This window comes from Asterias rubens, chromosome 4 (genome assembly GCF_902459465.1).
Source record: "Asterias rubens chromosome 4, eAstRub1.3, whole genome shotgun sequence".
Lineage (NCBI taxonomy): Eukaryota > Metazoa > Echinodermata > Asteroidea > Forcipulatida > Asteriidae > Asterias > Asterias rubens.
The window spans coordinates 14,731,984-14,752,953 of record NC_047065.1 but is presented as its reverse complement, the minus strand read 5'-3'; the positions used below and the strand labels follow the sequence as shown (position 1 = coordinate 14,752,953).

General features: G+C 38.7%; 1 protein-coding gene across 1 annotated transcript; it reads left to right on the top strand.

The window, feature by feature from the left end:
- The first annotated feature begins 1,602 nt into the window (after positions 1-1,602).
- On the top strand, positions 1,603-8,397 carry LOC117289387 (15-hydroxyprostaglandin dehydrogenase [NAD(+)]-like). Its single transcript, XM_033770490.1, has 7 exons — positions 1,603-1,780; positions 2,177-2,303; positions 2,889-2,995; positions 3,633-3,729; positions 5,590-5,666; positions 6,561-6,712; positions 8,155-8,397. Exons 1-7 carry the CDS (start codon positions 1,688-1,690, stop codon positions 8,291-8,293), a joined length of 792 nt encoding a protein of 263 aa, XP_033626381.1. The 5' UTR covers positions 1,603-1,687; the 3' UTR covers positions 8,294-8,397.
- The last annotated feature ends 12,573 nt before the right edge of the window (positions 8,398-20,970 follow it).

Sequence of the window (20,970 nt, the reverse complement as noted above, 5' to 3'; positions counted from 1 at the left end):
GTCCCCCTATTCATTGTTTACCCCCTGCTTTTTTATGTATGCTTTCTAACCCCATTCATGTATTTCCACTTCACTGCTTATGTTTCACTTAGTTACCTGTTCATGTTTGTTGTGTTGTCATTTAGCCTTCGAGAAAGACTCTGCTAGGGTCGAAACGTCAGGCCATTAACTATTTTTTGCATTTATACTCTCGGTCCATTTGGTTGGTAAGTTGTTTGCAACAGCTAATTCTATTTTCTGAAATATCTCTGTGTGAGTTTTTTGTGTGGTGATTCTACAAGGCTTTCCTCTTTTCCTGAAGACACTCAAAGCATACTGATCGAAACTTTGAATCGTTGCACTTCTGTTTCCTTTCTATCAGAACCACAACAACTCTGAGAGATACCTCAAAAGTATTGACATTCATGTCATGCATGATTCATGTATTGTAAAACTCTACCACATAATTATCATTTTGGGGCATGTGGTTTTTTTTTCTGTGCAGGACTGTTCATTTTTCTGAATTTTTCTTTAAAAATGGAATGCACTTTCCAACCTTATAGTTTTTATTTTGTTATGAGTAAAGGAATCTCATCGAACAGAAAGATAGTTTTTTACTAACTAAGCCACTTCACATTGTGTTTTATTAATTCTTTTTAAAATTAGCATTATTTTCGATTACATGCTTGGCTTTGTTCACAGAATGAACTCTGAGCTTTACAAAAAATGGCTTCATTATTATGTTATAAACCTTTGGAAAATCCACTTTTGTAACATTAACAATTTATAATAGTACAAGCAAACCTGTAAGTTTGAACTTATGTATAAACCTGAATCTCTAGCAATGACCACACAATAAGATAAATGTTTACAAAAGTAAGAAAATAATAATAATGGAGTGAAAGCAAAGGGAGACTACTGTGTATACTGTGCTTATTTCCTTTGCGTTTTTGTGATTCCATAAATTGTTTGGATTTGGGGGTTTAACAAAAGAAAATTGAATAGAGCTGGATGTGAACCAATGACCTCCCGATTTCCATGAGGGTGCTCAACTATAACTGAATAGCCCTGTTTTCAGTCTTCCTATTTTTTTTGTCAATATCTTGTGATTTAATACTTGCCATTAGGTTTTGTGTTTAAAAAAATTGCCAAAGCGGACCACATTGTGCAGTTGTTCTCATATCCAATACCCTCAGATAAAGGAAAAAGGCGGCCTTGCAACTTTTTCTTCGAACAGTTTGTATTGTTCCGTTTTTATGCAAATGCAAAAGCGTTCAAATCCACTAATTGTAATGCTTATTTTCTATGCACAATTGCATGAAATACACTTTCGATTTTTAGCAAACAAATCTTTCAACTTCTGACTCTACAGATTCTGCCTCGAGGGTTGCCAAAGAATGCACAAGTTTCGTTCATCGGCCGTCCCCTAAAAAGAACCAGTTATTAAAAAGAGCTGGGTGGATTTCACAAAGATTTAAGACTAGTCTTATCTCGACTTAGTACGAAGTTAGGACTATACGAGTCCCAACTCTTTGTGAAATCGACTCCAGATTAATTTTAATGGACAAACTGTATAGCGCCCTCTTCAGGTTTCAGTATTCTCAACCCATCCCATCCATTCGATCCAGGGCATGTTTTGAGATTTTTCTCTCTCCATCCACTCCAGGCTAGGCTCGGAAGGTTTCTCAGTTTTCCATACGGGCGAGAAATGAGGATCCAGGGAAAAGTTGCGTTAATTACAGGTGCTGCTGAGGGCCTGGGAAGAGCTTTCGCTGAAGAGTTATTGAAGAAAGGTGCAAAGGTAACTTCAAGTAGGCATGATGACTAACTTTGCAAGCCCCATTCCGCAGGTGGTCAAATAAAACTCGGTTCTTCTTTGGTTTACGATTTCGGAACCACCACCAATTGCTCCAGGGTACCGTACGGAAAAATTTTACGTCGTCGCCACCAAATTCCGGCCCTTTTTTTTTCTTGATGTATATATGCGGTAACCCTTCTTCTCAGGTAAGAAAAAAATTCAGTGGTTTTGGAGTTAATTAACGGCGGATAAATTGGTGGCGACGTCCGGAAGATTATCCCCACCTAGCTATAAACCAGAACTTCCTGAGGTTATACAGTAGGTTGAGGAAGATTAAACGAGGGTTTAATTAAGAAGAATTACCACAACATTATCCTGATAATTCTAATTCATCCACAGGGAGTTGGTATTGCAGATGTCAATGTCTCCAAAGGTAAAGAAACAGCAGGCCTTTTCTTGTCCAAATACGGTCATAAAAAGGCTATTTTTCTTCAGTGTGATGTGACGTCGGAAAAACAGCTTGAAGGTAAGACATGGTGATGGTAAGAAAGTTAAAACCAGAGAAAACCTAGATAATTTTGGGCCTCCCACTCCTATCGAGTTTAAAAAGGGAAAAAAGGGAAAAGTTTCCGTATGTCGCCACCACTTTTTCATTCGAAATTATCTAATTTACCTGATTGATATATCCCTTTTTGTAAAAATGAGTGAAAAAGTGGTGGCGCCATACGGAAAGTTATCCAAAAAAAGCTCTCATGAAATTGAAACTACCTGTAGACCCTGATGAGTAACCCCTGTTCCAAGCGCCTTATTCCTAGAACAATGAGTATGAGGTTTGTTCGTTTGTGGGCGGAACGAACCTCGCAGTTCTAGGAGTATCAGTGCCCCCCCCCCCTCCACACACACGTACATCCTCCTCCCCATAGATTAGTTGCAATATAATCATAAGTTTATTAGTTGCAATATAGTCATAAGTTTATAACCTTTCTTTCTGGTTATCGCAACTACCCCTAAAGTGCGGGAAGGTTAGCTTGCCTTTTTGTACGCTTGCTGCCTCTTAGCAGGGTTTAAGTTTTTCAATTTTTCTTTAGCATTCTTTCGGTTCCCTCATCAGATGCATTCAGGAAAACAAAAGAGGAATACGGGAGGTTAGACATTGTTTGCAACAACGCAGGTATCGGTGATGAGAGGAAATGGAGACTTATGATCAACATTAACTTGGTAACTATTTGTGGGCAGTTTATGACATCTATGGCTTCGTTCGATTAGCTTCCTCGGGTCGATTCCGGTGTGCTTATCCAGGTGGCTGGTTCTTTTTTTTTTCAGGATGAACGTGTGCAGATAATTATCCCTTGTTCACCTTGGAAAAGTCGTCTGTGTTTTTTTTTCCAGGACAGATAATTACTCACGTTTGTCCTGGAACAAAAAAATTGGCGATCTGTGCTGTGATTGAAGGCACTGGACACTATTGACCCAATTCACACGATGTCATCAGCGAATAATCTTGGAACCGCCATCTGGTTGGCAATGTCACTGTGCGTTGTTCAGTGAAATGCGCATTTTAGGCGACGCGGCGTTAACACGTAAACCTTTTGACCACCAAAATGGTGAGCATGGCATAGTCGCCGCGCGTGACGTGCGTGCAAGGTGTCAATTGGTAATTGTCCAAGACCAGAGTTTTCACTTGGTGTGAACCCCAACATATATTGTAGGGCCTAGTAAAAACAAAACTGTGAAAATTTGGGCTCATTTGTCATCGAATTTGCAAGAGAGTAATGAAAGAAAAAAAACACCCTTTTAACAACAAGCATGGTGGTTTTTATATTTCCTTGTCTGTTCTTTTGTCTTTTGATATTAGGCTGCTGTTGTTCATGGTACATACCTCGCCAGGAAGTATATGAGTAAACAGAATGGTGGCTCAGGAGGACTGGTGGTGAATATTGCTTCTATGGCAGGTAAGTAAGCAAACCCACCTTGGGGTCTTTTTTTCATAAATCAAAAACCTTTTATCTTAATTTGGGTGTGAACCCTGGCTACACGGCAGTTAACGGTATGTATGGCTTCTGATATAGGGCTAGATAGCTCAGTTGGTAGACCACCGGCACGTTAATCCAGAGGTCATTGGTTCGAATCCCACTCTAGTCAATTCTTTGTTCAACCCCCAAAATCATTTAAAAATTTACCCAGTCAGTTTCCCTTGTGGTTTATAAATAAAAAACCTAATACATTGCTGAGTGTTCTTGAGCATCGAATTGTAAGTTCTGATGGTTAAGTCATCGAAGTTGGTTTGAATCCCGGTTGTGACACTTTATGATGCTTAGTTGCTTCTCTTCACCTAGACTATAAATGGGTACCGGAGAGGGTAGAGGTTGATATTGTGTATTGTCTCTATTTCAACTGTATGCTGGGTTTTTGTTAATTGAACCCTTACGCCTTGTCCTAATATTGTTATAAATTGCATAAATAGCCGCTTAAGTTCACATGGAGTTGATTATGTCTTAGTTAAAGGAAGTGGACACTATTGGTAATTACTCAAAATAACTATTAGCATAAAACCTTACTTGGTAACAAGTAATGGGGAGAGGTTTTTAGTAAAAAAAACATTGTGAGAAACGGCTATCTGGAGTGGAGTAGTTTTCGAGAAAGAAGTAATTTTCCACAAACTTGATTTCGAAACCTCAGATTTAGAATTTGAGGTTTCGAAATCAGGCATCTGACAGCACACAACTACGTGTGACAAGGTGTTTTTTTCTTTCATTATTATCTCGCATTATTATCTCGCAACTTTGAAGACCGATTGAACTCAAATTTTCACAGATTTGTTATTTTATGCATATGTATGTTGAGATACAGCAAGTGAGAAGACGAAGTGATAATTATCAATAGTGTCCAGTGTCTTTAAGTTTTCATATTAACTACACATGCTGTTGCATTTGTTTTTATGAGCCCTTAAGTTTATTACCTTTTGCCTAAGTATTACTGTTGTATTGATTTGATGTCTTCTCATTTTCTTAGTAGTACACTATTAACAATTTGTTGTTGTTTGTTTGTCAATTGCTGAGGTTCTTGACATTTAGGGCGAGGCGCTTGCAACCAATTACCTCTTGTATACTTTTTCATGTTATTTAATATAGTTTTTCGTATGAGTAACTAAGTTTTGAAATATTTTTTGCTCCTTGTGGTTTTGTTTAGTTTTAATTCTAATTTTTCTTATTTGTGGTTTTGTAACTGTTGTTTCTATATTTAGTGTTGCTTTTTACAACAATGTATTTTTTTATTTTGTCTCCAGTGCTCTGAGGCCTGGCATATGGTGCTGGCTTTGATTATTATTATCATTATTATTATGTTTTTTTGTTTATCCAGGCATAGGCCTACCTCCCACAACTTTGGCTTTTCTGACTATGCCTTAATGCAATTATCGTCTTATGCGTGTAATTGTTATGATGATTCTCTGTTGGATAGGAAATAAATGCCTTGGAATGAAATGAATGCTGTATTTCTTGTGTTTGAAGGTTTGATGAATTTGATTTTGAAACCTCAGATTTATAATTTGAGATCTCAAAATCAAGCAACTGAAAGCACATAACTTCGTGTGACAAGGGTGTTTTTTTTTTCATTATTTCGATTGAACTCAAATTTTCACAGATTTGTTATTTTATGCATATGTTGAGATACAGCAAGTGAGAAAACTGGTCTTTGATAATTATCAATAGTGTCAAGTGTCTTGAAGTTCTCATATTAACTACACATACTGTTGCATTTGTTTATACGAGTCCCTTGGAATGAAATAAATGCTGTATTTCTTGTGTTTTAAGGTTTGATACTCGGTCCTCTATCACCTGTTTACACAGCAACAAAACATGGCGTGGTGGGCTTCACAAGGTCGATGGCTGTAAGTATCTTGAGGTGGAAACATCTTTAAAGGGTATATGTAGTTTTTCCTAACAAAAACACAAGGTCCACAGGTTTACATTAAATTTACACAGTTTGAAGATTATGATAGTAGAAAGCTTCCCTAGGAAATTTGACTCACCGAGGTGCTGTAGTTTTTGAGAAATGAATAAAGGTAATAATTTTCGTCTCAGTTTTAGCATGTAAAAGCGTATTAACCAGTTATGCTACGGTTTTGGTATCATAACTGGTTATGGGGATTTTACATGCTCAAATAGTTTTGGTCTCATGAGACCAAAATGATTTTGTGACTTGTTTTACTTATTTCTCAAAAACTACACAACCTTAGTTAGTAATATTCGAAGGGAAGCTTTCCACTATCATTATCTTCAAACCCTGTAAGTTTCGGTAAACAGTGATGTCCAAGGCCCACACTTTGTGTACCACAATATCTATATCAAATAACAAACCTGTGAAAATTTAGGCTCAATCGGTCATCGGAGTCGGGAGAAAACAACGGAAAAACCCACCCTTGTTTCCGCGCGTTTCGCCGTGTCATGACATGTGTTTCAAATAAATCCGTAATTCTCGTTAACGAGAATTTATATTGTTTTGCTGTTTTCTCAAAAAGTAAAGCATTTCATGGAATAATATTTCAAGAGAAGTCTTTCACCATTGCCTTCTGTAAACCCTGTAAGTTTTTTTCTGAACCGAAAGGGTCCAATGTAAATCTGTGGACATTTTGAAAAAGTACCCAAATCATTTAAAGGCAAAGTACATCTCTGGTTTTTGCAACTGTTCGATTTGTTTAAACCTATAGCAATTGTGATTCCCTTAGTTTGATGCAATGTGGCTGACCTGTGATGAATGACATTGGTTTGTTTTCTCCTTGCAGTCTTTTGATGCAGCTTTCAGCAAAGATGACATCCGCTTAAACACTATTTGTCCGTCTTTCTCTGATACTTCAATTATCAACAAGACGGCGGCTCCAGAATTCGTGGATGGTAACATCATGAAACAGGTTGCCGGGACATTTAAGTTGCTACCGTAAGTTCTAAATATTCCAAGGTATTTTTCCAGTGCAATACATACATACAACTAAATATTTATAAAGCGCCTTTACATCAAGATCAAAGCGCTGGAAAGAGCAAGACCAATGGAACTATAAATACAACAAATTACATCTGATACAAGTGAGTTTTGAGAGATTTTTTGAACAATGGCAAAGAGTTTTTGATGCAGACTGGGAGGTTGTTCCATATTCGCGGAGCGATAAAGGAGAAAATCCGGTTGCGAGCAGATGAGAGTGTTTTGATAGTTGGGTGTTCGGTAGTGCAATATAAGTAACCATAGAATTAGTCTTGGCCCAAGATGTAAGCAAGCATTCATTAAAGCAACTACATTGAAGTTGCTGCTTAAGTTCTTTACATTCAATTTTTTTCTTCAAGTGAAAAATAAGTAACCATGGAATTAGTCTTGGCTCAAGACATCAGCAAGCTGGTGTTAGCCGTCTACAAAGACTCCAAAACAATGTTGCAAACTCATTTGCTTACAACCCACATACGCGCAGGCCTCTAAAAGGATGTCATGGCAGAGCAGCTAAGAGCATCAAATTCAAATTCTTGTGGTTAAGTCACCGGAGTGTGGGGTTCAAATCGGGGTTGTGACCCTTGTGTCCTTGAGCAAGGCGCTTTAATATAAATGGGGGGGGGGGGGTGGGGTACTGAGTATACAGTGCAATTTTATCCCCATGCAAATTTAACATCTATTGGAATGTGTTTTATTTTCCATTCCAAAGATTTAAAATGAAAGTGTAATAGTACAAACAAGTAGTTCTTTATTTGGCACCCAGTAGCCAGTAGAAAACTAGAAAATCCACAGCTGTATGTATTACTTATGGTCTGTTAATTTTATAACTAACAACAGCAACAACAGCAACAAAATCAAACTTGGGTGTTTGCTTTAAAACAATATCAATTCTCGATAGCAAGAATTACGGATTTATTTTAAACACATGTCATGACACGGCGAAACATGGGGAAACAAGGGTGGGTTGTCCCGTTATTTTCTGCTGACGCCGATGACCGTTTGAGCCTAAATTTTCACAGGTTTGTTATTTTATATATAAGTTGTGATACACGAAGTGTGAGCCTTGAACATTACTGTTTACTGAAAGTGTATAATGGCTTTAACTTAAATAAGTTCCTGTGATATTGTTTTAATGTTTTCTCAAAAAGTTAATCATTTCATGGAACAATATTTCAAGAGAAGTCTTTCACCATTACCATCTGTAAACCCTGTAAATTATTTGCAAATCTGTGAATTATTTTTTTTTTTTCTGTACCGAAAGTGTATAATGGCTTTAAAGATATTTTCTTTTCTTAGTATTATCACTGTCATTTTTATTTATACGATTATTATTATAGTGCCATTCCTTGAAAGCTTTTATGTGACCTTTGACCTGTGATTGATCTAATATTCCATTGCAGGGTGTCTCAAGTTGCTGAGGGCTTCATGAGGTTAGTTGAGGACGATGACCTCCATGATCAGGTCATGAGAGTCACTCACGAGCGGGGAATCGACTTCCAGAGGTTTAAACCAAACCCACCGATGCCAAGTAAGATGTGAAACTGAGAGAAGTTTTAAAAAGGGGGAAAATTTGGACCAAGCAGGATTTCTGTGTACTGGGCCCAATTTCATAGCGCTGCTAAGCACACAAATTTGCTTAGCATTTCTTGCTCGATAAAAACAGGATTACCAGCCAAATTCCCATTTGTTGGATATTGCTTGATATTGGTATTCAGCTGGTGTTTGCTTGTCCTAAAAATCACGTGGGAATTTGGTTGACATTCTTGTTTTTTTTCAAGGGAGAAATGTCATGCTTAGCAAATTTTTGTGCTTAGCAGCGCTATACATGAACACTATGATTAGTCCTATCTCGGATTAGGACGAGTAACTCATCCTAACTTGGGATTGGTGCAATGCGTCCTAATGTCTTTGGGTATGGAACTTAGCTTGTCCTAAGTCCTAAGATTAAACCCCAAGATAGAAGAGTTTTGTGATATCGACATCTGGGCCCAGTTTCATAGAGTTGCTTTAGCGGAAACTATTGCTTAACAATTGTCTACTAAGCAGAAATTAGCAAGATACCAGTAACTAATTGTACATGTGAGATGACAGTTAGGCTGGTAAGCCTAGTTTTGTTGTGCTAAGCTACTTGTTGTGCTTAAACAGCTATATGAAATTGGGGCCTGCTGTCTAGTGGGTAACACACCTATGTTCTGACACCCTTTGTGCATTTACCTAATCCTAACTCTAACCCTAGAGTGTGAATCTTCGAACATAGGGTTGTCAGAACTAGGGGCCCCAGATCACAGGGGTGTCGGAGCATGGTTGTTTCAAGAGATTTGTTATTTTAAGAAGTGCAGTAAGTCTCTGTGTTAACTTATGGCCAATTCTTGCAGTAAGTAATAACAACACTTTGGGCATGCTTATTTTGTTTTATGGAAAATGTATAAAAATGCCCTGGTTTTTAATAGATGTTAAATTTGCATCAGGAAAAAGATTTTTTTTCTTCTTTCCATATTCCCGATGTGTTATAGCACTGTGTACTCAGTACCCTGCTTTTTGAAAATGGAAATAAATATATAGTGTTGTTATAATCAGTGAAGTTCAAGTTTTTTTTGCAAAATGTCGTATTATTGATGATTAAGATACTATTCTTTACTGCTGAAACAAGGTTTACTCAAATTTGTATAATAATTTTGTAAATTATTGATAAATTATATTTTGATAAAATAAAAATAATGGATACCAATGCAGTGTTTTTAAATTGTGAGTTATTTTGAAGTCGGAGGAGAGTGTACAAGGTCAGCTCAGGATGGTCAGTTAAAGGTCAAAGACGATCCCCAAGACATGATATTTTCCTGATTTTGATTTTCCCTGATCGGAATCGGCGATTGCCTGTAAAGCCTTTACCCTAATTATGTACATGGGTCCGCGATTGTTCTCCAGGAAATTGTCCTACTTTTCCCCCCGGCCAAACAATGGATGCCTGACTGGTCATGAGCTTTAGGTCCACAACTTTCCTACTACCCTCTAGTTTGGTGGTCAGGTCGGTGGTAGTGTTATCTTTCCTCACCTTCGACCTCTAGGACCATGGGTTGACCACTCGTGACCGAATTATGACAGTCCATTGTGTATTTTGTACCAAGGACCAGTTTTCTCCCAAGTTTATACTCGTCTTGAAATCATGCGGCGCAATTAATGGGTGATGATTTTGACCTGAAAACGGGAGATTTTATGATGCCTGTTCTTCTTTCATACCTCTAGACTACCGGTAATACACTTTCTGATATCATAATGACAGTGTCGGTTGCGTGACCGTGTTTCAGCGCTGCTTAACGGTAAGCAAATTTGCGTGCTTACTGTTGCAGATAAATTTACTTCAGCCTTAGCGTATTTCACAGGTTAGCAAACACATTGGGCGGCCATATTATTGGGTTTACCGTGGATTTGCATTGTGACGTCATTTATTTCCGTGCGGTACAAGCACCGGAAGATTAGCATGCCTTTTCGTGTGCTTACGGATAGCAGCGTGCAAAGCACAAGACGTTTAAAGACTCACTTAATTAATTTTTTAAATTGGTAACTTTTGCTTTACCTTATGTCATTGACACTGTTCGTGCTGCTCACCACATGCCCCGAACGCGCTAACTATCTTATCGTTTGACTAGTATATATAATAGTCCGTGTGACTACATTATAATTGTTTCGATTGCGTGCAGTCGAATGTCAAACAGTGATGGGGAGTTCGGGACTATAAACAACAACATTAATAATAGGCCCTTTCTAAATTATTGCTTATTATTTCGCAGGATGTGAGGTTTCTATTTTTTACTCGACTTTTTTCTTCTTTATGAGCAATCGAGCAGAAGGGAAAATCTACGAAACAGTAATGCAAGAGGAGTAAGTGGATAACAAACTAAATGAACACTTCTATTAATTTCTTCTTATTATTCTTATTGTATGCTGTGACTGTCTGACTATTGCAAGTGCAAACTAAATCTACAATTATAATTTGCCATTAAATTGAACATTAAAGCCATTATACACTTTCGGCACAGATACAAAAAGTTCACAGATTTACAAATAACTTACAGGGTTTACAGAAGGTAACGGTGAAAGACTTCTCTTTAAATATTATTCCACGAAATGCTTTACTTTTCGAGAAAACATTAAAACAATTATCAATTCTCGTTATCGCGAATTACGGATTTATTTTAAACACATGTCACGACACGGCGAAATGTGCGGAAACAAGGGTGGGTTTTCCCCGTTATTTTCTCCCGACTCCGATGACCGATTGAGCCTGTTATTTTTTATAACAGTTAATATACATGAAGTGTGGGCCTTTTGACAATACTGTTTACCGAAAGTGTCCAATGGCTTTAAAAAGGCAAAGGATGCATTTTGTTTCTGAATATGGTTCGATTGTATTATAGAGAGATTTAGAAGTACAGTCCTACCAATATGTACAAGTTTTGTACCAAAAGGTGGTTGCATTTTTTAATGTTTCTGCTTACGGTCAGCAAGCAGCCCTATGAAATTGAAACTCGCAAAGTTTGCACAAAACCGGCCGTTAAGTAGCCCTATGAAATACGGCCCTGTTGGCTAAGGAGGGGGGGGGGGGGGGTGTTAATATTATCCAGTAGTACCCCCTCCCTTGTTCTGTCCAAAAGTGGATGGGGTTTTGTTTATAGAATAATTCCCCTTGATTTACGCACGGATGAATTAAAATCTATTACGAATTAAGTGGGCCACCCTGCAGTTCAAGTCAATCACAATGGAACATGGATACAGTTAGATTACAATTAGGTTAGAGATTATTTAGGACGAGCAAGCATAACCGACGTGCATGGTTCAAAAAGAAGGGGGAAAATTTAGAACGGCGGCATCTAGGGCGAAGGTTCGTTGTCACGGCGAGTATAGAGTTTTATGCTACGGTCTTCCTCAACTATAGCTATAGCTGTTCTAATTGTCAATGGCCAGGTCGGCAAACTGAAAATGATTTGAGAATGTTTTGTCGTTCTGTTCATTAAGGAAAATGCTAATAGTTATGTTATTGCTCCCAGTGCAGTAGTCGAGTCCTGTACCTCACGACCTCACGCACGGCTTGTTTCCAATGAAAAGCTGGATTGGCAGATGAGATCAACATAGTTCAGCGTTCTTGAAACAGTTCCCTTCAGGTTGCCCCATACTCGGTTGAATAAGTTACATCCAAGAAAAAACGTTTCATCAAAATGGGCGGAAACTTTTGTTCACGGGCGAGTATAGCCTTGCTATATAGGACTCTTTCTCTGTACACAGACATAGTACAATACGAAAGTGTAAGGCCGCCAGTAGGGCGAGTAGTGTTTGTCTGTTATCCATTGCAATAGTAGGGACCTTTAGATTTAAGTGAACGCGGACTTCGTTCACGTTGTAACGTTAGCCTTTATTCGAGGCGCTTCGCTGCGTCGCTACTCTCGCGCTTCTCTTTTCTTGAGTGGCATGAGTGACATCTAGGTGCCGCGTGCGCCTTTATAAAGGCTACGTTCACGTCCAGCACGGCTGTGGTATTTCCGAACGTACGTCAAAACCACAGTTTTGGGGTCCTCAACTCGTGCAGACAACATTGGTGACGACTTGACGCATGCGCAAAGCCACAGCAAGATGTAGTCACGTTACAGTCGACGTCTTGGATGCGAAATCTAAAGCTGAATGTTGTCTGCACATTGTGTCGTATATGAGGCGCCAATTGTAAACTAGTTATTTAACGATGTTATTCACATAACATAAATCATTTTATCCACTATTTTACTTGTATTTAAAAATAATTGCGTTTAATAAATTTTTTACATTAGGCGCCCCATAGAGCCGCGACCCCAAAACTATGGTTATGACGTCACTTGGAAAAACCACAACCGTGGTTGACGTGAACGAGGTCCACGTTGACTCGAATCTAAAGGTCCCTAGTGTTGTTCTCTTGCAGCCAGAAGAAAGTAAAACACACAAATTAGTATGGCGCGAAAATGTTGTTCTGTGTATGTCATTCAAATCGGGGTGAAAACATACAGTTTTATTTACTTGCTCCGCTTTAGAAAAACAAAACAAGTTGTCTTCTATTTTCAGCGATCTAGGAGAATTTCCATCTTTCAACGTATTCAGTAAAATGTCACTGATAATGCAGGAGTCACCATCAAATCCATGCTCCTTTAATTCAAATGGAAACATGTGAAATCAAAATAAAAGCAGCCGACACTCTCTTGGAAATATTCCCTCAAGACTTGGTAGCGAGTGGCGTTATTGAGCTCACAAACATGGGGCGTGGTAGACGAACCTCGCTTGATGTTGAATGAGAGACAGTCCTGGCGCTCCATACATCGTCGTCTGCATGCGGTTACTGTGTTCGTTGGATATCGGTCCAGGGTGTGGCCGAGGAGACAGCGAGACACGAAGTGACCAGTACACTCATCTACTGCCAAGCAGTACACGTCCATAGCGGACTGACCACAGCTGACTTGGTGAGGGCGTTCACAGACGATGAATAAGTCATGGCCTTTCCACACATCACCCCAATAGCCTAGCAGGTCAGGTTTGTTATTGTAATCACGGGTTATCATAAAGCCATAATCCTGATCGCTTTGCCAGTCATCGTCATCAGGTTGGTTTGGCTCCCACTTCCGATATTCAGTAGGATATTTACCATTCTCGATGCAGTTCCATTCATCTTCAACTTCAGCGTCATTGCAATTAATCCAAATGCCGAATGAATTTCCATGGTGCTGAAACGAATTGAATATAAAATCATTTTCGCCATCTGAGCTTGGGACCATTATAGATGCGTTGTTACGATCACACTGAATCACGGCAGTTGACCAGTCGCCCTTCATGGATCCATCCAGACCCAAGTAGCAAGAATCAGCATAAGGCACCCATCCGTAAGGGCACACTTTCGCTGCAAAGACACTTTTTGTTACCGTGATGATAACCGTCAAACAAACTAAAGTGTAATAAGTTGCCTCAATAACTCGACATGCCATCTTGCACATCTGCCTTGCTAAACTGGCCACGTAGGTCTGTACCGGCGATGGCGGTCTGGTCTATCAATACTATCTACCATTCAATGAGGCAAAGTAATGGTCTTGCCAAAGATACCTACATAAATGTTTTGGGTCTACAGGGTTAACACAAAGCCAGTTGGTCTTGTATGTAATTACTTTATAATACTAGAGTACTAATAAAGTATTCGTTGTCACAGAAACGATAGAGTGCAAAAAGGTAAGGCAGTCGGTCCGGTGCCTCCTTAGACTTAATGGCGCCACTTAATTGTCACGAAAAACAAACGTATGGCACGCTATTCTACGGAGCCCCTAAAGGGATATTGGTAGTTTAACAAGAAACTTAGAAGTAACAATACAAAAATCATGCATAAGCAAATAATGACCAAGGCCGTGACATTAGTACGGAGCCCAAAGTGGGGACAGTATTTTGTTGTTGAATAAAATAAATTTGTTCCCTCGAGATGTCGTTCCCTCAAAAGATAAGTTGGTCACCTCGAAATACTATTTTGCTCCCTCAAGTACAATTTCGTTCCTTTGAATATTATTGTTTTGCTCCTTTAAACTATTACTTCGAAAGAGTTGTTCGATTCTATGATTGTTGTTGGGCATGCTATGTTAATTAGCTCTATCGAAATTGAGGGAACAAAAACATACTACGAGGGAATAAAATGGCACGATGAAGTCAGGGACTAAAATAACATATATATTGTTTTCATTATTTAAGAAAGAAAATCAAATATTGTAACTGTCCCTATAGGGACTCCGTACCAGTTTTATTTACGATGAAACATCCGTAGTCGTAAAGTGTTCTGCATTACAGAGTGTTTAAGTGCAATGTTAAATTGTTAACAGATAATTTTGAAATATTAAAACCCCATGGGTCGGGTCAAGGTGATGATGCTTAGTGAGAATTAAGTCATCCTTTATCATTCTGTAAAAGTGGTACCCGGCCCATAGTTGGTTCCTATTGACCATACAAAGTGTAGATCTCAAACGGTTTTGTGCACAATTTTGAATTTGTAACCTATTCTGGTACATGTTTGACGTGCGAATTATCGGATGTTAAACGTCCAACCGTCCAACTAGCAAAATATTCCAGCGCCGCCGCGCCGCTACTAAAACAAAGAAGCACCTGTGCAAAAGGTTGTGATCCGATTTGTGCATTTTTAATGTTGCCGGATATTTTGGAAGTTACACTTCCAGGGGTTATGAACGAGCAAGGCATGCTCGGAAAAAATGGCGCGACGAGATCGATCACCCCTGGGAATGAGGTTGATGTTATATAGACTAGAATACAAAGAAGCTCCTGGGGAGGATTTGCACATTGCTTGAAAAAGTAGAATTTGAACATTAGCGAGGATTTCAAACCTAAAGTCACACAGAAGATGTACATGGGTCGATTTCACAAAGAGTTAGGACTTGTCCTAGGAGATATGCAAATGGCACGGATAGTCCCAAGTTAGGACGAGTAACTGGTCCTAACTCGAGATAAGACTAGTCCTAACTCTTTGTGAAATCCACCCCAGGTATGTCTACACAGTGGCATGGATTTGGGTTATTTTGAGTAATAACCATTAGTGTCCACTGCCTTTAAAACTTGTTTTAGTAATTTTACTTTGGATTGAAGCTCTGGAAAACAAACAGGTGTGTAATGAAGGTGATGTTGGATAGATAGTTGGTAAATGACTGGAATCATGCTCAGTTCAAGTTATATCATCTTTAAATTATATCATCTGATAGATCTATTCTATGTGTTATGCAGACTCAAGACTGTTTATCTACATGTATATATAAAAAAAACTACGTTAAAAAAAGCTCTGACCGTAAAAATGAAATAATTAGTTAAATGCAGTTGCAACTATAACACACTGCCCAAATACGCTAAATAAGGGTAATAGGGGAGTTTAGCTACGCTTCAAAACGCAAGGTGCTAGAATTACTTTCTGCATCACATGTCTAAAACCTCCACCATGTGCCTTCACTCCCGGCTGCTAATCAACACAAGCATAATCAAGCAACTTCCAACCAAACTGACTGAATTATAAACCACTTCACCACTTGTTGTTTATTTGGTTTAATTAATTGTCACATCATCAACTTGAATACCTCTGTCAATACCCGACACACCGATACACTCGTATTCAACCATTTGTATGCTAGAACCCTCAGCCTAAAAAACACTTCAGTTCATTCTTTCCCTCGTGTTTGGAGCGGTCTGCCAACAAATATCTGCAACTCCCTCACCCTCGATTCATACAATTGTTTTAAAAGATACCTGTGTCAGCACTTCCAGAACCTGTAGAGTTTTTCCAAATTGTTTTTAATTTATCTGTTGATAAAGATTGCCCCTTTTCTTAATTTCTATATTTTTATTTCCTCATTATTGTTCATTGTTTTTAGGTCAGCTTTTTTTAAACTCAAATGTGCACTTCCAAATAATCTTGCTACATATAAATAGGTTTTTCTTAACATATACATATTTATTTTGTTCTTAATATTTATTATATTTTCCAAAGTTTATCTTTACTGTTTTTAAATGTTTGTTAAAGATTCTATTCCTATTTTAAGATTGGATTGATAGGCTTTCGAGTCACAGTGGTTAGGTTCACTTTTATTAATCCTGGCCATCTTAGAATGGGCTTGTCTTGTCTGTTTTTATAATTGTCTTGCTTGATTGCCAGTGCTCTGTCTCACTCAATCATTGGTTTACAATTTTTCTAGATGTCATAAGTTTACATTCATTGTTTCTTATACTGTTATATTTCTTTATTTATATTTCATTATTGTATCTTGTACTGTTTGTTGAAATCTTGGCCGAATAAATAATAATAATAATAATAATAATAATAAAAGCTGTCAACATCCAGTGCACCCAAAGGTTATACGAGATTTAAATGGGTAAATTGCTTGTAACGTTCCTTTGTGAGTAACACAGCCCTGGACGGTTAAACACGGACGGCAAGTCGGTGTGTTTGGATACATATCCATATCTTCATGGTATCTCAAATCTGATTTTAGTGGCAGCATTACCATTGAGGAATGATTCACAAAAACCATAGAGCTAGAAAAACATACTCTCAGAACCTTAAAGCTTGTACGCATGGTTGAACCATGGATGAAGAAAATATTCCTCCATGGCTGAACTGGCATGTTTACCAACTGATACATGTTGATGACGATAGACGTGGGTTGATTAACTATTCTGTGTACCCGAGCGTCAAATCTGCTATCCACCTATAGTAAAGGCTAAAAGAAAATCAGTGACTGAAGAATTAATGAAACCGTTGTGCACAATGCTATCCAGTGAATGAGGCTGTCCTTCAAAAGGCTTTCAAACTGTTCGCCTGTTTTGAAAGTCCAACCGTTTCCAGCACTCAGGCTACGAACCGTCCAGGGCTGTGTTACTCACAAAGGGCCGTTATAAGCACATTTCTCCAAGCTGCCCGTAGAAGAACTACCTGAAGCCCATCAACAAGCGTCGAACTTAAAAAACTGGGTAAACACAACATTATAAAAGGCGCAATCAGGATGACAGGAAAACAGATTTTAGTGGTCCTTCTGCTCCAGGTCAGCCAACTGCTTTGTGTCCGAGCAGGGTCATATTTCTACGAGCTAGAATGGCTGCGAGCTGACGGGACCTCGGCAACGTCTTATGTGTTTCGAGAGGGGGAAACGGCCATCGCAAAGTGCCGGGTGACAACTCGATCGGGGCCCCCTATCAATTCTTTCTCGTTCGAGTGGAAGCGACACAACAGTACCGGTGAGAGAGTGATCATCTCGCAAGGCGAACGGCTCGTCTACACGGGCAAAGACCGAGGTCGCTTCTCTCAGATCACCCTCGCCCAAGTCAGTTCGAATACCGTGGAATATCGGCTTACGGTCAGAGACATTGACCGCTACGATTCCGACGGGTACGTCTTCTTCTGTAGACTGGAACAATCTTCTGAAGCAGACTTTGTTTCCTTCGTCCCGTCGAAACTTCTCCGGGTTAGCTGGGTCGCTCCCTCCCCGCAATGTTCGGCAGACGTGGCTCGGAAGGCCAAGAAGGGTGAGTCGGTGGTGTATCAATGCTCGGCTAGTGACACCGACGGAGTGCTGCGGACGAACGGGTCTCTCTCGCTCTGGAAAGACGGCGACGAACTAAGCGACGTGGTGGGGAACAAACAAGAACTTGAATCGGAAGTTCAGTACAGCCTGAGTCACAAGGTGGTTGTTACTGATGATTATGCCGCCGAAACTTACATGTGCCGATTTGTGGCGTTCGGCGGTTTCATGAATTATGACTATAACTGCACCTTCGACAAGCCGGTCTGTGTGGTTGTTGATACCACTCTGCCCTGTGGTTCAAAGCTCGTTGGTGGAGCAGAAACACTCTCTGGCAATCTCATCTTGACATGTTGCATCTCACTTGCGGCGGCAATTTTCGGGATAATGTAAGAGAATAACAGTTACACTGAACTGTGATTTTGAAAGTTTAAATTGCAAGTGCGATAACTAAGCCCGTCTGCTTTACATTGTATTAAAATAAAAGCACCCATTCTGATAAAATTATGTTTTTACAATTCATATATTTTATTAATATTAGATTTACCGTCCCGTCATTGCGGTCGGTCGGTAGGCCTTTGTGAAGAAATTGCTTGCATTTTATAAGAAAATGTGCCATTATAATGTCGAAAACAAAATCGAGAAATACCTTGTTAAAAAAATGGCATTAAAACTTGCAAAACATGTACTAAGATAATAAGGAAGCAATTTCAGCAGTCGCTGACGATCTCTGAAGCGCCGAAGGTGTGATTTTTTTTTAAATGGCTATGGAGATAAAAAGCCTGGGGCCCGGGGTCCAAGTTATTTCGAAAATACCCTAATGATTTAGCAATGAAAGTTTGGTTTTAAATTGTTTACTAACACTAACGTAAACTACGGTGCTTTACGGTGCAATTGGGATAATAACTTAATTTTTTGTTTTAACTGGAAATATATAATTACTATACTATTACTATACCTCTGACGAAGGTCCGATTTGGATCGAAAGCTAAGGCCATGTACCTCATGTCACTATATTACTCTTAAATAATATAACGTTTTTATTATAAAGTACATATAGGTTTTCTGGGTCAATTTCGGAACAAGAGCAGCCAATTTAACCACCAAGCTATTCTATTTCGCGCAAAATCGAATGCTACTCAAAAGGGTCATTCGATTTCGTTTTGTGATTAGTCAAATGTAATGTTGCGTCATTCGATTTAACAAATTAATAAACATTCAATTTTCGAGACCTCAAGTTCTAAATCTGAGGTCTCGAAATCAAATTCGTGGAAAATTACTTCTTTCTCGAAAACTATGGCCCTCCAGAGGGAGCCGTTTCTCACAATGTGTTATACCATCAACCTCTCCCCATTACTCGTCACCAAGAAAGGTTTTATGCTAAACATTATTTTGAGTAATTACCAATAATGTCCACTGCCTTTAATTAGAAAGTAGGAAAAAACACGCCCGAACTCTTTCTCATATATATTTTTGTGTTTCTCATATATATATTTTTGTGTTTCTCATATATATTTTTGTGTTTCTCATATATTATATTTTTGTGTGTGGAAAAGGTAGACACAATATTATCACAAGAACTAATATAGGCCTATCAGAGTCATCTGCAAACTTTCAACAACTTAATAAATACCTCCCCTTGTTTCCAACATATTCAACGCGAGTTTTTAATATGATTTTGCATAATTCTTACAAACTCATGGCAATCTGTATTGACTTCGTGTTTTTGGCTCTCCGTAGTTTTTTTTAAACCTCGGTTGGCCAAACAACTCGGGCCGTAAAGTTGCGATAGAAAAATCTATAAATGATGGGCCGTGTTTGATATGGCGACTTTGGCTTAGGCTGGATTGGCGCGTCATCGTATCTTGAAGTATAGGACGTCTTTAGCCCCTTAGCAACATCCGTCCGCAGTCGCAGCAATTTGTCAAGGGGCGTGGCCGATCTGTATCAACTAAGTGTGTCGTTGGCGTAACATTTCTACAAACTATAAGATCTGGTTTTAACTTTCCATAGTTTTACAGCCTCAGTTGGCAAAATCTCGATTTGTGAAGTTGCGATAGATAAGTCTATTCCGATACGGCCATAGTGTCTCGAACAAGCAAAAACAGTCAACTTACAAACTACATTCAGTTAACCAACAGGTGATATAAATATTTAATTGCAATCTGAAGTAAGTGATACTGTGCATATATAAATAATGACAAATGGCAGTAAAGATAATAATAGTCATAAAGTATTTCTAGTTAGTTTCACATTAAATATTCAAGTGGAAATGTTAACATAAACTAATCTCCAATAGGACAAGATTAAAAATATTAAACGTGCATGATAATAAAAGTTCAATTTTAATTTTTGTTTTTAGGGCAGCAGACTTACCGGGTAAATCCATTGTTCTCAGAATTATGCACATGTTCAGAACTACGTAAACAATGGAAATTTACCCGGTATGTCTGCTGCCACCTAGCGTTGGAAAGTCTCCCATTGGCCAACCCCTCTAAAAAAACCGCAGCTTATTATATAGCTCTATGATACCATTGCACAGAGTTGAACTCGATCGGGTTGAACCATGAGTTAAACCATCTCTTCGTTGCTCTATGGTTAAACCGACTTCAGTGCTGTGTCTGAATGACCTCAATACATGTATCCTATAGTTGTAGATATTTATTATATCAAAACCTGGGAAAACTTCAATTCAATTCAAACAGTGTTTTTTTAGAAAATCTAGTTCGGTTTGTCCGCTAAATCTGCGATTGGAATACACAATCTGAGATGCCTTACTGTTGGTTATAGGCTTCACAGATTCAATTTTTGGGTTGTAAAAAAATATCTTTTTCCATAATCACAGTACTTTGAAGTGAAAATTTTCTCAGAATGCATGATTCTACTCAAAGCTGCTATACTTCTTTACCAAGTAAGTTTTAAAGGAACATGTTGCCTTGGATCGGTCAAGTTGGTCTTTGAAAAGCGTTTGCAATCATTTGTTATAAAATGCATAATGGGTAGAAAGATGTTGTAAAAGTAGAATGTAATGATTCACCACAAACATGCCTAAAAAATGCGCGGTTTTCCTTCTAACTCGTCGACTAACACGGTCGGCCGTTTGGGAGTCAAATTTTTGACTCCCATGAATGGCAGACCGTGTTAGTTTGCAGAGTA

Bases quoted from the DNA above. Each gene is read 5' to 3' on its own strand.
- LOC117289387 (XM_033770490.1), top strand. From the start codon at position 1,688: ATGAGGATCCAGGGAAAAGTTGCGTTAATTACAGGTGCTGCTGAGGGC. The intron at 5,667-6,560 runs GTAAGTATCTTG...TTCTCCTTGCAG, and splicing joins GCTTCACAAGGTCGATGGCT to TCTTTTGATGCAGCTTTCAG. The intron at 6,713-8,154 runs GTAAGTTCTAAA...ATTCCATTGCAG, and splicing joins GGGACATTTAAGTTGCTACC to GGTGTCTCAAGTTGCTGAGG.